At 37.6% G+C, this 25,380-nt stretch overlaps 1 protein-coding gene across 1 annotated transcript in view; it reads right to left on the bottom strand.

Moving 5' to 3' along the window:
- The window catches only part of LOC140233293 (uncharacterized), a 177,877-nt gene that overhangs the window by 121,459 nt on the left and 31,038 nt on the right, over positions 1-25,380 (bottom strand). The window contains exons 16-25 of the mRNA XM_072313402.1: positions 24,041-24,292; positions 22,500-22,757; positions 20,990-20,998; positions 19,364-19,615; positions 17,845-18,102; positions 16,334-16,342; positions 10,079-10,330; positions 7,302-7,559; positions 4,156-4,404; positions 1,039-1,287 (exon numbers count right to left, since the gene is read on the bottom strand). Of these exons, the coding sequence (XP_072169503.1) occupies positions 1,039-1,287; positions 4,156-4,404; positions 7,302-7,559; positions 10,079-10,330; positions 16,334-16,342; positions 17,845-18,102; positions 19,364-19,615; positions 20,990-20,998; positions 22,500-22,757; positions 24,041-24,292 (2,046 nt within the window). The remainder of the gene's footprint in view (positions 1-1,038; positions 1,288-4,155; positions 4,405-7,301; positions 7,560-10,078; positions 10,331-16,333; positions 16,343-17,844; positions 18,103-19,363; positions 19,616-20,989; positions 20,999-22,499; positions 22,758-24,040; positions 24,293-25,380) is intronic.

The raw sequence follows: 25,380 nt of genomic DNA, 5'->3' as shown, positions 1-25,380 counted from the left end.
ATTAAAACATACAACACAAGTTACAATTCTGTTCACCAACTTGACAGCTATATATAATATACATAATATTTTTTCATCTTAAGGAAACACAGTTTGAACTGGAAAATATGGCGCCATTCTAAAATTTCTTTGATCAATGTTTAAGTAAATGGAAATAGCTTATAATAATCAGATATGAGTATACAAAATATGTAAGTAATAAAATCATATGTGTCTGTACTGTCATGCACAAGTACACATTTCATTCACCACATGGACTAAATTTCAATTGAATTACTTTAAAACTGAGGGTTTAGAGAGAAGTTCGCTCCACAACATTATGTTTGATTTTCAGGAAAAGTTGCAGTTACCAGGTTGGTAATAACGCATATACTCAATAGTGATGAAATTAGGTTTCTGGCACATCTACCTATGATACAGTGAAACATGCCAAAACTTAACTGTAAAAGTGGAGATTTTCGCGGTGTTGAAATTTTCACGCATTTCATGCAACCAGAACCGAGCGCAAAAATAAAAGCACACGAATATTTTTACCTGCCTCATGTCCCAATTGTGGCTGTCTTGAATCCGCGGAATTAAACACACGCGAAACTCTTCTTGCCAGGCTGAGTGCGAAAAATTAGTCGTGCGAAAATATCCACTTTTACAGTATGTCATACAATCCAGAGATACAAAACTCTTATGAGGGAGTAGTTTGATCCACAAAATTTTGCAACAGAAAACTCAACAAACGGTCTGCCCCACCTCATCTTGGAGGCTCAACCGAACAGCCAAATGCTCAGCTGGCCACCTGACCTGAGAGTGATCCCTCACATACACAATACCCCAGTAGACACGTGTGGATGAGGATACACTGTATAATCAGAATTTTCAATATTAACTTCTTTCGTTTTATTCTCAAAGACAAGTATGGCACAGTAATAAAATATATAAAGCCTGGGTTCATTCTGGCATCAGTATCGTCAGGATCAGCTATAACATGAACAGAAAGTGTTTCCAAATGTGATGGGAAGTTCAGGAAAATTAATGAATACATACGTGTCTGTACTGTAATTGCAAACGTGCAGGAGGCAGTGTTTCCGCTGCCATCAGCAAAAGTGTAGATCACATCGGTTGTTCCTGGAGAAAAACTATCACCAGAATTACTGGTACGTGACACGATATTGGCCACACCAGAAATATCAGTTGCAGTTGGCTCAATCCATGTCACTACGATGGATGTTTGACCCAGCTCAATAGTTCTGATTATATTTGCTGGACAAGTTGGAACTGGCGGTGTTGTGTCCACTGAAAGAAATTCAGAAAACAATGCTCATTTTACCCATTTTTAATGTGTCACTATCTCTTCAAATATCTACATGAAAATCATTGAGGATGTGATATATCAAATGAATTATACACATGGACAGTTTCTTCCACGTTAACTTACATTTTGTTACAAGTCTATAATGCAATATGAAATTTTCATTTCTATCATCGTAAGCATCAGTTACTTCTGACTAGAACTCATTGCCCTACATATTTTTCCATCTGAATGCACTATATACATACAATTGCAGGTTCTAATTATTATGTTGAGTATACTTGTATGTGACAATATCCTGCACTGAAAGTAAGCAGTTTTTGTGAGATTTATAGACTTGAAGTAAAGATGTAACATTTCCAACCATATTTTAATCACAGCATCAGAAATATAGAAAATTTTCTCATTCATATCATGTGATCTGAATGCCAACACATGTGAAATCCCTACTCATATCAAATCAGTTATAGGGGTACACACATATCTCACTGAAGTGGCAAATATTTGTGAATGTAGTGAATTTCTAGAAATATACAATTTCATCATGGTTTGTAATCTCAACAGTTCCATCTGATGAAAACTTGAATTTGCTCAAATTTTGCATTCGTTTGCATACAACCATCGCTCACTGAGATACATCCTTTAAAGTTTGTGCCAAAGAGTGGGTGAAATTCAGCACCAGAGCATAGCTTATTATTGAAGCTAACACAATATTTGCTTCACAAATTGGGATTCTAAGCATGCAACAACTAATTTTGTATTGAAGGTCTACTACAACTCGTTTTGAAGATAGTGTTGCACCAGTGGGAACATAATAATTATTGATATGAAGATCCTTTTGTTACTGATATCCAGAGACTCCAACTCTCCCGCTTTCGACAGGAGATCTCCCGCCAATAGCCCATTTTGCAAAATCTCCTGTTCTCCCGCTTGAGATTTAATTTCTCCCGCCCTGGCTCTGTGTCTCCAGCTTGAAATGATTTCTTATTTAGTGTCATCATATAGTGGAAAATAAGCCTTAGATAGCACAAGAGCGCACCGAGAACTCTAGAAGTTCCAGGGCCCTTAAGTAGGCCCTGGACCCCCAGCTGCAAGGAAAAATTCACGCTTGACGCTTGTGATGTGTGCGCCAAGTGCGAAGCTTGCAATTTAAGGGTGTGTAAAGTTGGAGTCTCTTGTTTGCTCGGGTTTTCAGGCGGGAGAATATCCAGATCAGAAGGTGCTTGGGGGTGGAGTCTCTTGAGTATCAGGTAGAGAGGGAAATATGGAAAATTTGCTCCTCTTCTCCCTGCTGGCGCGTAACCCCGCGCGTAGTACGAGGGAAGTACAATTTTATAGAACCACAGCTCAGATGCCTGATACGGGCAATAATACTGTGTATCAAATGTGTGTTATCTGTGTGGACTTATCAAGGACAGGAACGATAGAATCTGAGCATAGCCGAAAGGTAGCTGACAACATGCGTAAGTGTGGTCCATGCATACGATTTATAGCATATCAAATGATATTAACAGTGAACATGTATATGCTATGGGGAAAAATTTGATATGGATAATTATAGATTGACAATGCTGTTGCGTGGCTCCGATTTATGGTCATATACATTGATTTTTCCTTGCCTTTTTCCACTATGTACAACACTCTTCATGGGATAAAACATTGTAATTGCTGCGCATATTGGCAGTACTAGAAATAGCAATAATAATGTTACAATAGAGGAATGCATTAAATGCCAATCTCCTTGATTTTAATTCAAAATCCAAATTTTTGGGGGCCTCCGCCTCTGTCAGGGATATGAATTAAAATCAAGGCAATTGGCATTTAATGCATTCCTCTATTGTGACATTATTATTACTCTTCATGGTATGATTTTAATGACAAAATCTTTGAAAAAAAAAAGACAAGCAGGGAACGGTACTGCCACATCTGCTTGTGTTGATATATATCTAAATGAAAGTAAAATACGTTCTAACAATGATTTGACTGTATGAATCAATGACTTCTGTTAAAATGCTCTCTTCACAAAACGGAACGAAATAAGCCAAAATAACTGGCATTGGTGTCCTGGGCATCTCTGCTGTGTACTACTTCCATCGGAAAAGCAATTTTATAGTCATGACTCCTATCAGCTTATTCAACACAAAAGCATATTGGGGGCACTCGTGGACTACTGTATAGGGCCCCATACAGGATAAAATAACGGACTTTGAACTTTTCACACAAATGAAAAAAAAAAAAATATCTTTTATTGTTTGTTCATTGAGGATCAATTGAAAAATGAATTTTATTCTACGCATCCTAAAAAAAATATCATAACACTGATTAACAAAAAAAATGCAAACTTATAGATCAGATTGAGGCTCAATCGAAAAATAGATTTTATTCTACGCACCCTATGAAACATATTATAACACTGATTAATAAAAAATGCAAATGTGACAAAAAAGCAAACCTCAAACCCCTTAAATCTGATTTCTTTGACCAAATGAATTGAAAAAAAAAAAACAAACAGATATGAAAGCCTGACTACATGCAGTTCAATGCATGGAATTTAATGTAAATTCAACTTTTATGCTATAGATTATTAAAGATGGAGTAAAATATACATGAGATGGCACATAATGGCATTTTAACATAAAGCTTTGTTTTAAAATTCAGGATTCACATAATTTTGTAAACCTGAAATGTTTGTGATGTCAAACTACTACATATAAAAGCCATCAGGTTTCTTAAAAACAAGCAAACCATTGGAACCTGTTTATGTATAGCAAGCTTAATGGCAGCTGGCGGTAACACGATAAAAGAATTAATCACGATTTAGTAATGAAACATTTTTTATTCATAACACTTACCTGTGAAAACGGTAACTTCAAATACACAATTAGCTTGGTTTCCACTTGGATCTTGAAAAATGTATGTCACTTGTGTTGAGCCAACTGAAAAAGTATCCCCTGGTGTGTGACTTTGAAAGGCTATGTTGACTACATTTGAGTCATCTGTTGCTGTTGGAGCCTCGAAAAATACCGCAGTGGATGTGAGACCTAACTCAATGCCAACTCCTGTACCATCGGGACAGTCTACAGTAGGTATAGTAGTATCCACTGTGGACAAGAATGATAAACAACAGACTTAACTCATTGAGAAGTCACATATTTCATTGACACACTGTACAGTGGAACCCACTGTTAGAAAGAACAATACACAGTACAAAGTTGCTGTTAAAGGGATTGTATGGTTTTGGTTGTGACCAAAATTTCAGGTTTCTAACACTTTTTGGTGAGATAATGAGAAACCTCTTATGGAATATGAAAAAGCATGTAATTTCAAGAGTCATTCAATGTTTATTTCATGAAAATTAGTTGTGAAATGGCTGAGATATAAAAAGAAAAAAAGAGTAATCCTAATAAAAGGTGGGACCCAACTTTTTTTTACAATTGTAATGTTTTACTTTGTTGTTGTTGGTTTTTTTTATATCTCTGCAATTCCAATATTGATTTTCATCAAATAAACTTCAAATTCCTCTTAGAATGGTATGCTCTGTCCTATTTCATAAATGGTTTCTCGGTATCTGGCAAAATTAATCCCTCTTGGAATTGCATGATTTTTCATATTTCATAAGAAAATTTTCATTATCTTATCAAGAAAGTTAGAAACCTGAAAGTTAGGTGTCCACAAAATCTATATGATCCCTAAGTGGTGTCCACTTGAACATTTACACATAATATACGATGTAATATCCCATTCTAACCCACTGCATGGGCCGCGGGACATTTTTGAGGGTAGAAGGGCCGATGGAAATTGAGGTCAATGTTCCCCCTTTATACAAGAAGAAGAGGAAATACATGCGTGTTGTGATTTTCCCCCTTTTTATAGATATTTTCTTTTCTTTTAACGAGTGATAATAATTATAATAATAATAACTTTGGGAGGGGGCTGCAGCCCCATGTCCCTCCCACCACCTTCCACCTCGGTCCCTGCATTACATTGTAAGTTATATTTTGTTTGAGACAAAAGCTGATTACCAAATCAACACTGATCACAGTATCAAATACTGACATTCAGAAAAATGTTTAGAGAGAGAGAAAAATAGAGTGCCATGGAGAATGCTGAGGAGAATTTCAGTTTTTTTAACTAATGATTTATGTGCAAACATTGAATTTAAAGTGTATCTGTACACAGAAATTGAGTTTACTGACATTGTAGGTTATTGTACTGGGTCAGTTTTGGGCATTTTTGTGATGGGATAGAATTTTCTCTAGAGTTCTTAGGACATGCTCTCATACCTCTCAAATTTAGATTTTAGGGGAGAGATTTCCTTTAATCAATTTGACATTGAATATTGCAAAAGTGGTGTGAGAACCAAAGTCTCCTTTTCATTTAGCAAAAACCCACAAACAAAAATATCATGAAGTACAGCGGTAGCAATACATTAAATATCTTCACATCTTCATATCTGAAATCATAATCATAATCATAATATGGGCCTGCATATCGTCGCTGGGGCGACAAGACCTCGTATTTGCAAACTGTCTAATGTTCAGGAGAGCCAAAGAAACATGGCAGCCAAAACACTATAGCAAATGGGATAGCCTTTCCTCTAACATGCCGTGGTGGCTTCATTTTGGGGGTAAGACAGTTAGGATCTGGACAAGACATCACTTAACCCATTATTTGACCATTAATCAAAAAAAGTAATTTTCCCCAAAATTTCAGATACAAGGTCTTATCATTTCAGTGATGATATGTTTTTTAAATTTAATTTTCAAAATCATGATACAGTTGATATAAATGCATGAAAGAGAATAATGTATTCTGTGACACAAATTAGGGAAATTTTAAAATTGTGATGTTTTGCTAGTTTCTACAGAATAGTTTTCATACAGTGGAAATAAATATGCAAATGAGTGAGCTGACCATGTCATCATCTCGTAATTGTCTATTGATCTTGCACACAAAATAAAAAGAAATGAATGTCTTTGTTATGAAAGTGTAAAACATGATGTTATACCCGGTCAAATAACTTCAGGTTTATTAGGATTTGAGACTGGAGCATAATTGCGCTCGAATGAAAACCTGGAAATTTCAAGATTTACTGTACACACAATGTGGCAAGTTGTGAGAGGATGACATCATCACTTCAAAAGTTGCATATTCCTATTGACTGTTCAAGAACTGATTCCTGAAAATTTAGCATAACTTAAAAACATCACGACCTCCTTATTTTTTCTCTGATTTTGATCAAATTTTCATTGTTGAGCCAAAAGAAATTTCCTCATTCTTGACAGACTGTCAACTGCTCTGGAATTCCTCTTTAAAGCCAAATGAATGAACAATGAATTTTCATCATTTTTTTTTTCTTCACATGATTGATGAAAATTCGCAAGGTAATGACGTCATGAGGTCCCTCATTTGCATATTCATATTAACTCTACAAGAAATGTACTGCAGAAATCAGCAAAACTCAATAATTTGATAACTTCCCTAATTTTTCATTCACTTTTGATCAAATGTTTACTATTGTAGTTGTAAGATTTTATTCATTTTACCAGAATAACTTTAATTGTTCAAATTCATGAAATTCTTGCGTGGAGATTTTTTTTTTTTAAAATCATGAATACTACTAAAACACTGATCAATTCAGTGCTTATTTACATCGATGTAGGACAATTTGTCAATCATTTGCAACTTGTAACTGGACTTGCATTCATCTTTAAGTTGCAAACATAAGGAGAGTGGCACTCAATCCATTGCCCCCTGGAAACCGCAGCCTTTAATATGGTGAAAAACATATTTCACAGGGAATTGGTTTAATTCGAAGGAATGAGATAGGCCTGTAGTCACACTGTAAGTAACACAGTAGACCAGGAATTGAAAACAAAACAAAACAAATCAAAATCATAGAAGCACCAGTATCGTTAAGAACAACAAGCCCCCCCCCCCCCAAAAAAAAAAAAAAAAAAAAAAAACAGGGAAAAAAAAACAGGGAAAAAATCCTTACCCATGGTCACTGTCACTGTGAATGTACACTGCTGTGAATTGCCATAAGCGTCAGTTGCAGTGTACACGATGGTATTTGAAGAGCCCGTTGTAAAGAAGGTGCCACTGGGAAAGTTTGGCGCAGAGATTGTGGGAGCAAAGCCAGAATTATCGGTTGCGGTTGGTTGCTGCCAGGTTACTGCTTGTCCCGCTACTAAAGGACCAACATTTATTTGTATATTGGTTGGACAGAAAGTAAACACTGGAGCTATGCTGTCCACTGGAAGAAAAAAAAAAAAGAAAGAGAACAGGTGACGAATTAGAAAAGATCAGAAATTACATTCAATCTAATGCAAAGTATTTCTATTGAGTGGCAATGGCTGATAGATGATATGAATAGCTTTGCATCGTAAATATCAATGTTTTCTTTACAAACTGAATAGAATTGTTGGGTTGCTCTATCCACTTGTAGTTATCATTTCGTCTGAGGTTTGTTTTTTTATATTAAAAATATGTTGTCTTTCCCTGTTGTAAATTTTGATGATAATTACAGTATTGCTTGTCATGCTCTAATACTGATCTCAATCATGAAAGTAACTATACACAGCCCAGTCGCTGTAAAAATGCGATAAGCTAAAGTATAAATTCACCCTGTTACAGCAGGGAATTTTAATTGTAACACAATTGCTTCTAGGTGTGACAGTTGCCCCGGTCTCATTTTCACCAAGGACTTTTGTTTTGTTTTGTTTAGTTTTTTGGCTTGTCAGCCGATAACACCCGGAAGTGGCATTCAGTTAACTCAAGCAGAATATGCTGTTACCATGGCAACGTATTATTCATCAATGACGAAAGAATACATTTGCATATTTACAATGTCTGTACTACAGCAGACACGTGTGCCAAATTTCAAGCCAAATGCTCAAAGACTGAGGGAGTAAACTGAATTCAGTGTATTTGTTTGCTTTTCATTCAAAATATGCTGTTACCATGGCAACACATTTTTCAACAATGACAAAAGATAAAGTTTGCACATCGCCGCACTACAGCGGTCACATGTGCTGAATTTCAAGCCAAATGCTCAAAGACTTAGGGAGTTAACTGAATCCACAGTATTTTTGTAGGATTTTCAATCAAAATATGCTGTTACCATGGCAATACATTGTTCAACAATGATAAAAGAATAAGTTTGCACATCTATGTATTATAGTAGTCACATGTACCAAATTTCAAGTCAGATGCTAAAAGACTGAGGGAGTTAACTGAATCCACAGTATTTTTGTATGGTTTTCATTAAAAAATGCTGTTGCCATGGCAACATGTTGTTCAACAATGACAAAAGAATAAGTTTGCACATCTATGTACTATAGTAGTCACATGTACCAAATTTCAAGTCAGATGCTAAAAGACGGAGGGAGTTAGCTGAATCCACAGTATTTTTGTATGATTTTCATTCAAAATACACTGTTACCATGGCAATGCAGTGTTTAACAATGATGAAAGATTAAGTTTGCACATCTATGTACTATACCGGTCACATGTGCCAAATTTCAAGCTAAATTCTTACACACTAAGGGAGATAAATTAATCCACCTTATATTTGTATGATTTTCGTGCAGAATATGCTGTCACCATGGCAATACAAACCATTGTTCAACAATGACGAAATATTAAGTTTGCACATCTATGTACGATAGCGATCACATGTGCCAAATTTCAAGCCATTTGCTCAAAGACTGAGGGAGTTAGCTGAATCGACATTATTTCATGTATTCTTTTTCGTAAAAAAAAAAAAGTACTGTTACCATGGAAATGCATTGTTTAACAATGACAGAAGACGTGTTCTGCACATCTACATACTGTAGTGGTCACATGTGCCAAAATTCAAGTCAAACACTCAAAAACTCAGGGAGTTAGATCAATCCACATATTTTTGTATGATTTGTATAAAAAACTGCTATTGCCATGGCAACAGATTTATTCACAAGCGAAAAAGGCATTCTGCACAACTACATTACATTTGTAATCCAAATTTCAATTGAATTGCTATACACCTGAGAAAGTAGATCGATCCACATTTTATACAATTTTTTTTCAAAAATTTGCCGATACCATGGCAACGCATTATGCAATGCTAATGAAAAAGGTGTCTTGCGCATCTTCCTTTGATAGCAGTCATACATGCCAAATTTGGGGTTGATTGCTCAAAAAAAGAGAGAGTAGTTCGATCTACAAGTTTTTAATGAAAATATGCCATTGCCACGGCAACGCATTATGCGACACTAACAAAAAAGGTGCCTTGCACATATACCTTTGATAGCGGTCACACATGCCAAATTTGGAGTCAATTACTCAAAAAATGAGAAAGTAGTTCGATCTGCAACATTTTGTATGATTTTTTAAAAATTTGCCGTTGCCATGGCAACTCGTTATGCAATATTAACAAAAAAGGTGTCTTGCACATCTTCCTTTGATAGCGGTCCCAATGCCCAATTTGGGGTTTATTGCTCAAAAATATGAGAGAGTAATTCAATCCACAAGTTTTTATGAAAATATGCCATTGCCATGGCAACACATTATGTGATAATAACGAAAAAGGTGTCTTGCACATCTACCTTTGATAGCGGTCACACATGCCAAATTTGGGGTCAATTGCTCAAAAAATGAGAGAGGAGTTCGATCCACAAGATTTTGCAACGGACCGACCGCCCGACCGCCTGACCGACCGACCGACCGGCCACCCAACCTCGGAGTGATTCCTATATACCCCCATACACACTATGGCATGAAACCACCACACACCTAAGACTTGAACTGTAAAGCTGCAAGTGTTCTGATTTCCGTTGTTGTCTGTTGCAATGTAAGTTACAGTTGTTGGCTGGCCTCCTGCAACAAAGTTGGATCCACTGGGTGGTGAGGAAACCAGAGAGGCAATACCAGATGCATCAGTTGCTGTGGCTGCTGCCCATGTAACAGATACAAAAGCGCCAGCGGATGGTCCAACGGTCTGTAGGATGTTGCCCGGGCACACCAGAGTCGGTGGTGTACTGTCGACTAGGAGTGGGGAAAATAGATAGATGAGGTTTATATCAACCGCCTGCCCTGAATTTATAGAAAGCACTCAGAGAAAATTGCTGCGCTGTGTGGAAATGTTTTTCCATGTAAATATCCCCACACTACCAGCACCATCATGACGACCTCCAGCCTCACCATCAGCACAACAAACACCAAATAATGAATTCGGACACAACCACATGGCAACTAAAGGTCATCATCATTGCAACAAACATGACAAGAAAGGAGAATATATTATGTTCTTGGTCGAAATTTCACCAAATGAGCACGAAAATTTACAAATGTCCATTGTAGTCTTCAGATCTGCGCAATTACATAGAATCGTTTGTGCTGTGTTCATAATCAAAGAGAATTGTTGATAATCGTATGAACTATCGGTTTGTCAAATGGGATTGTGGGAGTCCGCGCAATTTATAATGGTACAAGCGACTAAAACCACGGAAAAAGAAGAGATTTTTTAAAATAAAAAATAAAACATAGCTTCAATACAAGAAGTTATTTCTTTTGTGTAATAGCCTGTAAATTTCCCCTTTCTTTTTAAGACAATCTTGTTAAAAGGCGACCTGATCCATCACCTTTAAAGTATGATGAAGTTCTCCTATTGTTATTTATTTTGTTTTACTATCATGTTTCCCTAGCCTCTGAGCTTGAGCCAATCATATTTTACAAATTCTCTTTGTTTGCATTGTTCTGTTGTTTGTTGTTGTTGCCTTTTGTCTTGTGTTAATTGTCTTTGAAGTAAATAGCCACAGAAACCTTTTTTTTTTTTTTTTTTTTTTTAGGCTGAAGAGTTTGTCTTTTTTTATATCAGGTAACAGTGATAATATGTAGCGTTTATCGCATCTTCTCAGACTCAATGAGTATCGTTGCTACATTGTATAAGTGCACTGGACATGATGAACTTTGTGTCTTGTTTGAAGGAGGGAAATGTGAGGAAAAAAGTGATCTTGGTTACATGGCAGTCTACACTTATATTTGGTCTGGTGTTTTAGAACAAGTTGTGCAAAATAGAAAATAAGCCACGTTATGTGTGTTTATGTACAGAATATAAAAACTGATGTTAAGATGGCTTGATTGATTAATCCGACGTAGCTTCGTCACTTAACTTTCTGTCAGAAAGACACATTATACAATGTCAAAGTTTTGTGTCGAAAGTGATAGGTGTACTTACAATCTATTATACAACACATGTCATATTTAATCCTCTGCGTGCCGTATATTACTTTCTTGTCTGTAGATAATTATGTGCGTGAAATTCGTGCACATTTGACTAATTGGTACAAAAGGGTTAATCACAATACAATGGAACTTCCTTTAATTTCTTGACTTCCCCTAAAGGTACTAGCCCACATTTGCAAACCCACGAAAATCAAAACTGCATAAAACAGATCCAATATGACTTCAAGTACAAGTTATAACAGTAACATACCTCACCTGTCGCTCTTTGTCTATACCATTCGATAAAAGAGAGAAAATCATCGTTTTAAAATCAATTTTCAAACCGGGTCAACCCGACCCAAAATCGAATTACGAGCGCGGGCTATAGCTACGTACATTGTACATGTAACACGTACGTGGACCGGAGCTAGCGAGCGTTATACGCATGCATACGGATTACGGTGCATTTTCATTCATTTTTATGAAAGTAATGGACTAATTGGAACGAAATTTTGCACAGGTGTTACTGCAATCATACTCAAACTCCATGCTAACTATGAGACCAATTGCTGCAGGTTTACAAATGTGGGCTAATACCTTTAAAGTACATATTCACTGATTCACACTCATTGTGCTTTTGAAAAAAAAAAATGACAAAAATTTCTAGCAAGAATCTGCACCTGCTTTATCAATACGGATGCATTGTAGCATTGTTTACACAGCTTCATTTGGCTTTCTCCTCTCTATCGTTACTACAATAGACATCATCAATATACCGTTACCTGATCTTTACCTGCTTCCGAAAATAAAGAATTACTCGCACACTTCATCGGCTTTAGGTGTTGTTGCATATACCGTATACTGCCTACAGGTATACAAAGCAGGGTAACGGGACTGAACTGAATATATCCATATAATATGAAATTATATCAAGGCTTGGCATTAGCCATTAGCGGTGACCCGATGGTCCAGGCCCACCAGAATAAGATGTCGGGCAACCACCTTTTAAGAAACGATTTAGTTTTGGTGATCCGATCGGGTTTTTGAAGAAATTATTGTCAACAACATTGTTACTTTCATGCATTTTTCTCATCCAGAAGAGGGAAGAATGACTCGTGGCTCAGTGCTTAATAACTTTCATGAGGATTTCAGCTAGCTGCCGTGACCATCAGGATTGGCAAGTGAAAGGATAGTCGTTCAGTTTACTCTAAAAAGGTTATACTTTGCTCGACATCTCTTACTGCGATGCATCTGTAAAAAAAAGGAGGTAGTTATAGGCACTTAACATAATTATGTTAAGCTCCTCGCCTTCTCTTGATATCTTGTCATAAGATAGGCAGGGCTCGTCATTGAGGTGGACCGGACACTAAGATTGGTGTGAGCCCACCAAATTTACCTCATGGTGGCCAAATCTGGCAGCTGATATTCAAAATGGATTGGTACACTTTTATAAAGGTGTTTTATTGATCAATATCCATCCCAGCCCGCAAGCTGAATTGCAGACATTGTTAACAAAAGACCATGAATACATTAAAAATACACACAAGTTACAACGTACAAAAAAGTACAAAAATACATAGAATAACAAAAATGAGGCTTATTCATCTTAACTATTGCATAATGAGATCAACCTTCAATACAAAACAAATGCAAATATTGCATTTACAATTTCTAATATCACAGTAAAAAAAAAAAAAAAAAAAAGGATTTTGGTCAATAATGTCAATTTCAAATTCATCTGTGATCTGGAAATCTATAGGCCTACACCTACCCAACGCAATCTTGTATCATGCCACTCGCCTTGCGTTGGTGTATTAGTGAAGAGCGTGTAAAGTTCGTCATTATAATTGCTTATTAACATATAGTGATACTGTTTAATTTGGCTTTTTTTTTTTTTTTTTTTTTTTTACTAAACAAGCCCTTTACGCATCCAGCGCATAAGTGCTTGTACTGTTGTGAGCAGCGAAACGATCTGTAATCTCGAGGAATTATAATTGATGATTACATCAAATGAAAATCATATAAACGATCGTAACGATAATGATGACAACATAAATAATCATAGGGCCTAATGATGATGACAACAAACACGATGATATAGGCCTATTTTAATTGTTTTTTTTTTTTTTTCTGCACCCCGTAAAGATGGCTATTGTTTTCTTAGGCCTTTCTTGGCCCACTCTTACAACAACTACATTTTATGCTTAAACTCAGAACTCCTCAGACAGGACACTTCATGGGGACCGAGGCGAAGAAATTTACTTTGTCAGAACTAATCGCATCCCATAAAAACAAAACGCAAAAACAAAACAATAACAAACACTAAAACAAAAACAAAACAAAAACAAAAAATCCATGCGGATACACAACGTATGGAGAAAGGACATGCGGAAATAAATACATTCATAACAATGAAAAAAATCATTAGAACTGAAATTTGATTTTGTTGTTTTGCTGCGTACATACTAAGAATATGCGCGCAGTGCCATAAATGGAATGATTGGATGAGTACTTGTATGATTGATTGAGGGTACCAACCATAGCCACTCTAAGGATACATTGTGAATACATTCAAAGAGTTTGAAAGAAGATGCAGAACAGAGAGTAACATGAAAGACAATGAAACGAGACAGAAGGAATTACATAGATACACTTCGATATTGCCCCTCCCCCCCCCCAAAAAAAAAAAAAAAAATGGTATAAGAAATGATATTAAGATAAGACTTCCCGGATGTACGCCAGACAAAAAAAGATGGCCCTTTCGTAGCCTGTTCAGCGCATCAGCACCCAGTATTGAGTATGGAACAACGTACGTGATACTGCATCAGAGGAGAGACCATGCCGATTCGATGTAGAATACATACGCGTGCTTGCTACAAACTTTTCCTCCGCGAAGAAAATATCTTCCCACAAAACTACATACATTCTGAACTATTTCTCATACAAACATGAGGTATGTGAATTTTCCATAACAAGAATGGAAATCGAGCCGAAAAAAAAAAAAAAAAAAAAAAAACTTTATCGGGACTAATCACATCCCGAAAAAAAGAAGATAAAAACGGAAAAATCATGAACATTTTTTTTCCTTCCTTGTATGCACAATGTTTAAAGTAAATGAAGAGAAGAAAAGTCAAAATTAATACATCCAGCGGAATGAAACAGAATGTTAGAAGCTGAAATGTATGACTTTCTGTGTTGTGCTTTCCCTGGAATGGAGATTATACACGCAGTGCCATGGGTGGAGTGTTGTTCCAGTCAGTTCCATTTAATGTATTTTGAATAGATTCAATAGAGTTTGAAAGAAGATGTAGGAGAACAGTAAGCCACTGGATAGACAATGAAACAATACATTCATGCAAGAAAAGTAAGACTTCCCGGATGTAAACCGTCATATACTTTTGCTTGTCCATTAGACTATCGCATCAAGACTTTTTCCCCTCTGTGCTGCTGCTCAAAGTAGACAAAAAAAAAAAAAAAAGAGAACCATGATAGGAAGGTATTAAAGCCAAAATATCTTAACAAAAGTATATGTATTTTCATACGTGTTCTTATCTTAGCCACCACCGACACTACAACCATTATGACCATCACAACATATAGTAAGAATAACCAAAAAATACAAGGATATAATGTTTATTTTTCTGCGCTCGCGGTACAGACGGCTATCATTTAAATAAGAAAAAAATTGCATGAATGAGCCGTGTGTGAAAAGTTTTCACTCTGTGAAATTTATTTTGAGGCAATACGGCCAAAAAAATAGAGCATGGTATAGGCCCGTTCACAATGTCAAACCTCTACAGACTCCTACATAAGAAAGTACTGTTTCCATAACAAGAATGGAGATCGAGGCGAAGAAATGTCTTTATCGGGACTAATCACATCCAAAAAAAAAAAGAAAAAAAAAGAAGAAGAAAACGGAAAAATCATGAAGAGAAGAAAAGTGAAAACAAATACATCCAGCGGAATGTTAGAAGGTGAATTGTATGACTTTCTTTGTTGTGCTTTCCTGGAATGAAGATAATACGCGCAGTGCCATGGGTGATGGAATAGATTCAATAGAATTTAAGAGAAGATGCAGGAGAATAGTAACTGCATAGACAATGAAACGATACATTCATGCAAGAAAAGTAAGACTTCCCGGATGTACGTCGGATTAAAAAGCTTACCCGCTCTTAGCCCGTTCAGCGTATCAGCACCCAATTATATGGAACAACGTAAGAGATATACCGTATCAGAGGAGAGACATGCCGATACAATGTAGAACACACGCGTGCTTGCTACAAACTTTCCCTCCGCGAAGAAAATATCTTGCCACAAAACTCCGTACATTCTGAACTATTTCTCATAGAAACATGCAGAGTATGTAAATTTTCAGTGAAGCAAAGGACCAAGCTTATCAGTTACCATGAGATATCGATGATATTTCCTTCATGATTGTGTACGTTGTGATGTTTCAAGTATTATGAGCGATTGGACTTTTTTGCGTAATTATTTAAGGCGCAGTCCGGCGACCATAGCATATAGATGAGAGTTGGCGCCCATTAACTGGTACAATACAATTCCGATATAATAAGCGAAATACTAGTACGTCGTGGTGGACCGGAAATGGTCGGACGCAGGAAGAGAACGCCCAACGATAAAGCGAACGAACAGCGTACATACGCAAAGAGGATTGTGCAAAATGGTTCCTTTATGGTGAATATCTTTAGTGGCTTATGGGAAACAGCATGTCTCCCAAGAGAGTACGAGCACTCCACTATCACTCGCTTAAAGGTAATTCTGAGCCATCTTCCCTAAAGTCGTATATAGGCCAATTGCACTTACCTGCGCCCTCTGTAAATTGATGGAAAGAATGATTAACAATCAATTGGTTTGGAATCTGGGGAAATTACATGTACATGCAGCTTCGATTTTTCACATGAAATGGTCTTGGTAATACATAATTGACTGCATAATGCGACTCGAACAAAATCATTCAGAAATCATCAAAAGATTTGTGGCCTCCATTCTCAATTTGGTAAATGTATATGATTCTATCCATAGGAGAGTCATTGTTTCTAAAATGAAAAAGTTAGGTTTCATCACGGATCACGAGTTTTCTTGTTAACCGAACGGTTTAATACTAGGTAACTGGAAACTCAATATCTCAGATATTCTACCTGCAGTGACCTGCAATAACCCGCCTTCAAACAAGAACACCTTCAAGCTGAGCAAAGCGTTAAAAACAAAAAAACAAAAACAAAAAACGTAGCAAAAAAAAAAAAAAATAACAGTAAAAGTAATGAAAACCGAAAGGCGAATTATGTAAATGCGTACGAAGCAAGAGCGAATCACAAGAAAGGCCCCACGTCTTACTACCAGCTTTTGGCATATACCGGCGCGAAGTTCCAAAAAGATCGAAACTGATAAGAACGATCCAACAGAACGACGACACAGAAACGCGTAATCTTCCATGGTCATCATGCTCGCATCTCCAGGATGAAAAATTTCATAATTATATCTCGTGTCAACAGCCAGAAATGCATCAGGTGGGTCACCAGAGTGAGAATTGGAAGGCGAAGGACAAATTGAGTAATTTCGTCTCATCCGACAAGAGCACGATTTGTCTTTATTTTTTTTTTCCCAACGACGAAATATTGAGAGTCTGGCGTGAACACAATATGTCATACGGACCAAGGAACCAGCAGGCCTACACTCAAAGAAATACGGTTTCAATTATTGTCTGAGAATTGTGTCAACGTCTATGGAGTCCTTGACATGCTTGTCGTGGCTGAGGGACATGGATGACGCTTAATATCGGGAGCTTCTGGACTCTCACTTTTCTCCATCCACGCAGCACCAGTTCATTTTTTTTTTTCCAGAATGAAAACGCGATGCCGGCGCACACAGGGTTGCCCAGAAGGACCAACAGTAAGACGAAACTGGGTACCCTAACGGGCGCAATCACCAGATACTAACGCAATGGAGAATCTGTGGGATGACATCAAAACAGCCCTCACCAAGGCCCGACCAACCACCAGGGAGGGTCGGGGGCAACATCATTCAAGAAAACCCGTAGGGCGTTTGAAATAAAAAAAAAACAAAACTAAAAAACAAAAAAAAACAAACAAACAAACAAGCACAAAAAACAAACAAACAAAAAACAATTGTCCCAGAAATCGAGTGTACCACGAATTAAACCAACGGCAGATTACAGCATTTCGCATGGTAATCGGAAGGAACGAGAAAGGTCTGCCGTCAATAAAAACAATATTGTGGAGAATGAATTAAATTGAATTAAAAAAGACGAGACAAAACGAGAAAGCCAAACCCTACGAAAGAGAAAAAACCCTTACCCATCATCACTGACACTGTGAATGTACACTGCTGTTGATTGCCATACGCGTCAGTTGCAGTGTACATGATGGTAACGGAAGAGCCTGTTGCAAAGAAGGTGCCACTGGGAAAGTTTGGGTTAGAGATTGTGGGAGCAATACCAGAATTATCGGTCGCGCTTGGTTGCTCCCATGTAACTATTTGTCCATTTGCTGAAGAATCAACAGTTATTTCTATATCGTCTGGACAGAAGGTAAACACTGGAGCTATGCTGTCGACTGGGGAGAAAACGGACAACAGATGAGAAATGACGACAGATCAGTAATTACGTGGAGGCTAATGCGAGGTACTTCTCTTGAGTGGCAATGTACGATGTGACATTAACAAATTTGTGCTGTTAATATCGATGTTATCCTTACGAACTGCACATAATTGTTTGCCTGATACAGCCTGTTGTAGTGGTGATTCAGTCAAAATATGTTAATACTACACAATAAAGAAAGATTGTCTTTCCCTTAAGTTTTCCTTCTAATGCTCAAATACTGTTTATATGGAAGCTAATTTATGAGGACAAAATTTTATTTAATCCATTTACACCGTGCAATTTTATGAAACAAAACTCTGTCAATATACACATCTCACCCCAAGCAAAGTGCTTTTTCAGTTTGCCAACAGCCCACTCTAACAGATTGTCTCGAAAGCTACAGTTTCAAAAGCTCTTGATTGCAAATCCTCTCAAAATAAGGAAGAACGACAATTTAGAATAAACCTGACATTCTTGCCAGGCTCCTGAGCTCTTACAACTATATTAAGGATTGTGGAATTGAATCGTCCCGAATAATCTGAAAAAAGAAAGTGAATTTTCACGTAGCTTAGATCTTCGCAGGGTAAAGAATAAGCAAAGAAACCCGAAAAATAGGCCATGTTACTTTAAAACTAGCCAGTATAGAACTTGCTGCCCACGTTGTGAAAACTAAACCGTCATAATTTGCCTGTCCATTAGACTATCGCATTAAGACTTTTTCCCCTCTGTGCTGCTGCTCAAAGTAGACAGAAAAAAAGAGAACCATGATAGGAAGGTATTAAAGCCAAAATATCTTAACAAAAGTATATGTATTTTCATACGTGTTCTTATCTTTGCCATCGTCTTTATGCCACCTACTTTTCCAAACTCTGAGATTAAAAGCAGTACAAGTTAATGATTATCGAGTAAGAAAACACATACTCAAAACAACAACAACAAAAAGAAAGCAAAATATCATAACCGACGTCGCTGAAAACCGGATTTCATAACCTGCCACTAAAAAGCACAAAAACAAAACAAACAAGCAACTAAAACACAAAACCCGAATAAACAAACACACAGAAAAAAAGCAAAAATAAAAAACAAGAAATTGAGGGCACGAGGGGTCTCAAATTGTGGCAGTAGGTTTGCTCTTTTCACAGGATTTACGAATTTAAGGGATTCTTTAGAATCGTAACTCCTGCTCTGTCATCAGACTTATTCACCAAAAATAATGACATGAAACCACCACACACCTAAGACTTGAACTGTGAAGGTGCAAGTGTTCTGATTTCCGTTGTTATCTGTTGCCGTGTAAGTTACAGTTGTTAGCTGGCCTCCTGCAACAAAGTTGGATCCACTGGGTGGTGAGGAAACCAGAGAGGCAATACCAGATACATCAGTTGCTGTGGCTGGTTCCCATGTAACAGGTACCATAGTGCCAGCGGATGGTCCTACTGTCAATAGGATGTTGTCTGGGCAAACCAGTGTCGGCGGTGTATTGTCGACTAGGAGTGATGGGGGAAAATGGATGAGGTTTATCGACGGTCTGCCCAAAGTAGAAAGTATTCAATGCGCTGCCAAGAATAGTGATATTTTCACTCTACCCCCACCACCGACACTACAACCATTATGACCATCACAACGTATAGTAAGAATAACCAAAAAATACAAGGATAATGTGTATTTTTCTGCGCTCGGTACAGATGGCTATCATTTAAATAAGAATAAAAAATTGCATGAATGACCCGTGTGTGAAAAGTTTTCACTCTGTGAAATTTATTTTGAGGCAATACGGCCAAAAAACAGAGCATGATATAGGCCCGTTCACAATGTCAAACCTCTACAGACTCCTACATAAGAAAGTACTGTTTCCATAACAAGAATGGAGATCGAGGCGAAGAAATTTCTTTATCGGGACTAATCACATCCAAAAAAAAAGAAGAAAAAAAAAAGAAGAAGAAGAAAACGGAAAAATCATGAAGAGAAGAAAAGTGAAAACAAATACATCCAGCGGAATGTTAGAAGGTGAATTGTATGACTTTCTTTGTTGTGCTTTATTGGAATGAAGATAATACGCGCAGTGCCATGGGTGATGGAATAGATTCAATAGAATTTAAGAGAAGATGCAGGAGAATAGTAAGTAACTGCATAGACAATGAAACGATACATTCATGCAAGAAAAGTAAGACTTCCCGGATGTACGTCGGATTAAAAAGCTTACCCGCTCTTAGCCCGTTCAGCGTATCAGCACCCAATTATATGGAACAACGTAAGAGATAAACCGTATGAGAGGAGAGACATGCCGATACAATGTAGAACACACGCGTGCTTGCTACAAACTTTCCCTCCGCGAAGAAAATATCTTGCCACAAAACTCCGTACATTCTCAACTATTTCTCATAGAAACATGCAGAGTATGTAAATTTTCAGTGAAGCAAAGGACCAAGCTTATCAGTTACCATGAGATATCGATGATATTTCCTTCATGATTGTGTACGTTGTGATGTTTCAAGTATTATGAGCGATTGGACTTTTTTGCGTAATTATTTAAGGCGCAGTCCGGCGACCATAGCATATAGATGAGAGTTGGCGCCCATTAACTGGTACAATACAATTCCGATATAATAAGCGAAATACTAGTACGTCGTGGAGGACCGGAAATGGTCGGACGCAGGAAGAGAACGCCCAACGATAAAGCGAACGCACAGCGTACATACGCAAAGAGGATTGTGCAAAATGGTTCCTTTATGGTGAATATCTTTAGTGGCTTATGGGAAACAGCATGTCTCCCAAGAGAGTACGAGCACTCCACTATCACTCGCTTAAAGGTAATTCTGAGCCATCTTCCCTAAAGTCGTATATAGGCCAATTGCACTTACCTGCGCCCTCTGTAAATTGATGGAAAGAATGATTAACAATCAATTGGTTTGGAATCTGGGGAAATTACATGTACATGCAGCTTCGATTTTTCACATGAAATGGTCTTGGTAATACATAATTGACTGCATAATGCGACTCGAACAAAATCATTCAGAAATCATCAAAAGATTTGTGGCCTCCATTCTCAATTTGGTAAATGTATATGATTCTATCCATAGGAGAGTCATTGTTTCTAAAATGAAAAAGTTAGGTTTCATCACGGATCACGAGTTTTCTTGTTAACCGAACGGTTTAATACTAGGTAACTGGAAACTCAATATCTCAGATATTCTACCTGCAGTGACCTGCAATAACCCGCCTTCAAACAAGAACACCTTCAAGCTGAGCAAAGCGTTAAAAACAAAAAAACAAAAAACAAAAAACGTAGCAAAAAAAAAAAAAATAACAGTAAAAGTAATGAAAACCGAAAGGCGAATTATGTAAATGCGTACGAAGCAAGAGCGAATCACAAGAAAGGCCCCACGTCTTACTACCAGCTTTTGGCATATACCGGCGCGAAGTTCCAAAAAGATCGAAACTGATAAGAACGATCCAACAGAACGACGACACAGAAACGCGTAATCTTCCATGGTCATCATGCTCGCATCTCCAGGATGAAAAATGTCATAATTATATCTCGTGTCAACAGCCAGAAATGCATCAGGTGGGTCACCAGAGTGAGAATTGGAAGGCGAAGGACAAATTGAGTAATTTCGTCTCATCCGACAAGAGCACGATTTGTCTTTATTTTTTTTTTCCCAACGACGAAATATTGAGAGTCTGGCGTGAACACAATATGTCATACGGACCAAGGAACCAGCAGGCCTACACTCAAAGAAATACGGTTTCAATTATTGTCTGAGAATTGTGTCAACGTCTATGGAGTCCTTGACATGCTTGTCGTGGCTGAGGGACATGGATGACGCTTAATATCGGGAGCTTCTGGACTCTCACTTTTCTCCATCCACGCAGCACCAGTTCATTTTTTTTTCCAGAATGAAAACGCGATGCCGGCGCACACAGGGTTGCCCAGAAGGACCAACAGTAAGACGAAACTGGGTACCCTAACGGGCGCAATCACCAGATACTAACGCAATGGAGAATCTGTGGGATGACATCAAAACAGCCCTCACCAAGGCCCGACCAACCACCAGGGAGGGTCGGGGGCAGCATCATTCAAGAAAACCCGTAGGGCGTTTGAAAAAACAAAACAAAACAAAACTAAAAAACAAAAAAAACAAACAAACAAACAAGCACAAAAAACAAACAAACAAAAAACAATTGTCCCAGAAATCGAGTGTACCACGAATTAAACCAACGGCAGATTACAGCATTTCGCATGGTAATCGGAAGGAACGAGAAAGGCCTGCCGTCAATAAAAACAATATTGTGGAGAATGAATTAAATTGAATTCAAAAAGACGAGACAAAACGAGAAAGCCAAACCCTACGAAAGAGAAAAAACCCTTACCCATCATCACTGACACTGTGAATGTACACTGCTGTTGATTGCCATACGCGTCTGTTGCAGTGTACATGATGGTAACAGAAGAGCCTGTTGCAAAGAAGGTGCCACTGGGAAAGTTTGGGTCAGAGATTGTGGGAGCAATACCAGAATTATCGGTCGCGCTTGGTTGCTCCCATGTAACTATTTGTCCATTTGCTGAAGAATCAACAGTTATTTCTATATCGGCTGGACAGAAGGTAAACACTGGAGCTATGCTGTCGACTGGGGAGAAAACGGACAACAGATGAGAAATGACGACAGATCACTTATTACATGGAGGCTAGTGCGAGGTACTTCTCTTGAGTGCCAATGTACGATGTGACATGAACAAATTTGTGCTGTTAATATCGATGTTATCCTTACGAACTGCACATAATTGTTTGCCTGATACAGCCTGTTGTAGTGGTGATTCAGTCAAAATATGTTAATACTACACAATAAAGAAAGATTGTCTTTCCCTTAAGTTTTCCTTCTAATGCTCAAATACTGTTTATATGGAAGCTAATTTATGAGGACAAAATTTTATTTAATCCATTTACACCGTGCAATTTTATGAAACAAAACTCTGTCAATATACACATCTCACCCCAAGCAAAGTGCTTTTTCAGTTTGCCAACAGCCCACTCTAACAGATTGTCTCGAAAGCTACAGTTTCAAAAGCTCTTGATTGCAAATCCTCTCAAAATAAGGAAGAACGACAATTTAGAATAAACCTGACATTCTTGCCAGGCTCCTGAGCTCTTACAACTATATTAAGGATTGTGGAATTGAATCGTCCCGAATAATCTGAAAAAAGAAAGTGAATTTTCACGTAGCTTAGATCTTCGCAGGGTAAAGAATAAGCAAAGAAACCCGAAAAATAGGCCATGTTACTTTAAAACTAGCCAGTATAGAACTTGCTGCCCACGTTGTGAAAACTAAACCGTCATAATTTGCCTGTCCATTAGACTATCGCATTAAGATTTTTTCCCCTCTGTGCTGCTGCTCAAAGTAGACAGAAAAAAAGAGAACCATGATAGGAAGGTATTAAAGCCAAAATATCTTAACAAAAGTATATGTATTTTCATACGTGTTCTTATCTTTGCCATCGTCTTTATGCCACCTACTTTTCCAAACTCTGAGATTAAAAGCAGTACAAGTTAATGATTATCGAGTAAGAAAACACATACTCAAAACAACAACAACAAAAAGAAAGCAAAATATCATAACCGACGTCGCTGAAAACCGGATTTCATAACCTGCCACTAAAAAGCACAAAAACAAAACAATACACAACAAAAACAAAACAAACAAGCAACTAAAACACAAAACCCGAATAAACAAACACACAGAAAAAAAAGCAAAAATAAAAAACAAGAAATTGAGGGCACGAGGGGTCTCAAATTGTGGCAGTAGGTTTGCTCTTTTCACAGGATTTACGAATTTAAGGGATTCTTTAGAATCGTAACTCCTGCTCTGTCATCAGACTTATTCACCAAAAATAATGACATGAAACCACCACACACCTAAGACTTGAACTGTGAAGGTGCAAGTGTTCTGATTTCCGTTGTTATCTGTTGCCGTGTAAGTTACAGTTGTTAGCTGGCCTCCTGCAACAAAGTTGGATCCACTGGGTGGTGAGGAAACCAGAGAGGCAATACCAGATACATCAGTTGCTGTGGCTGGTTCCCATGTAACAGGTACCATAGTGCCAGCGGATGGTCCTACTGTCAATAGGATGTTGTCTGGGCAAACCAGTGTCGGCGGTGTATTGTCGACTAGGAGTGATGGGGGAAAATGGATGAGGTTTATCGACGGTCTGCCCAAAGTAGAAAGTATTCAATGCGCTGCCAAGAATAGTGATATTTTCACTCTACCCCCACCACCGACACTACAACCATTATGACCATCACAACGTATAGTAAGAATAACCAAAAAATACAAGGATAATGTTTATTTTTCTGCGCTCGGTACAGACGGTTATCATTTAAATAAGAAAAAAAAAATTGCATGAATGACCCGTGTGTGAAAAGTTTTCACTCTGTGAAATTTATTTTGAGGCAATACGGCCAAAAAATAGAGCATGATATAGGCCCGTTCACAATGTCAAACCTCTACAGACTCCTACATAAGAAAGTACTGTTTCCATAACAAGAATGGAGATCGAGGCGAAGAAATTTCTTTATCGGGACTAATCACATCCAAAAAAAAAAAAAGAAGAAAAAAAAAGAAGAAGAAGAAAACGGGAAAATCATGAAGAGCAGAAAAGTGAAAACAAATACATCCAGCGGAATGTTAGAAGGTGAATTGTATGACTTTCTTTGTTGTGCTTTATTGGAATGAAGATGATACGCGCAGTGCCATGGGTGATGGAATAGATTCAATAGAATTTAAGAGAAGATGCAGGAGAATAGTAAGTAACTGCATAGACAATGAAACGATACATTCATGCAAGAAAAGTAAGACTTCCCGGATGTACGTCGGATTAAAAAGCTTACCCGCTCTTAGCCCGTTCAACGTATCAGCACCCAATATGGAACAACGTAAGAGATATACCGTATCAGAGGAGAGACATGCCGATACAATGTAGAACACACGCGTGCTTGCTACAAACTTTCCCTCCGCGAAGAAAATATCTTGCCACAAAACTCCGTACATTCTCAACTATTTCTCATAGAAACATGCAGAGTATGTAAATTTTCAGTGAAGCAAATGACCAAGCTTATCAGTTACCTTCATGATTGTGTACGTTATGATGTTTCAAGTATTATGAGCGATTGGACTTTTTTGCGTAATTATTTAAGGCGCAGTCCGGCGACCATAGCATATAGATAAGAGTTGGCGCCCATTAACTGGTACAATACAA

This window comes from Diadema setosum, chromosome 9 (genome assembly GCF_964275005.1).
Source record: "Diadema setosum chromosome 9, eeDiaSeto1, whole genome shotgun sequence".
In the NCBI taxonomy this organism is placed as follows: Eukaryota; Metazoa; Echinodermata; class Echinoidea; order Diadematoida; family Diadematidae; genus Diadema; species Diadema setosum.
Note: the sequence above shows the minus strand (reverse complement) of the source record. Positions and strands in the feature narration are given on the sequence as shown.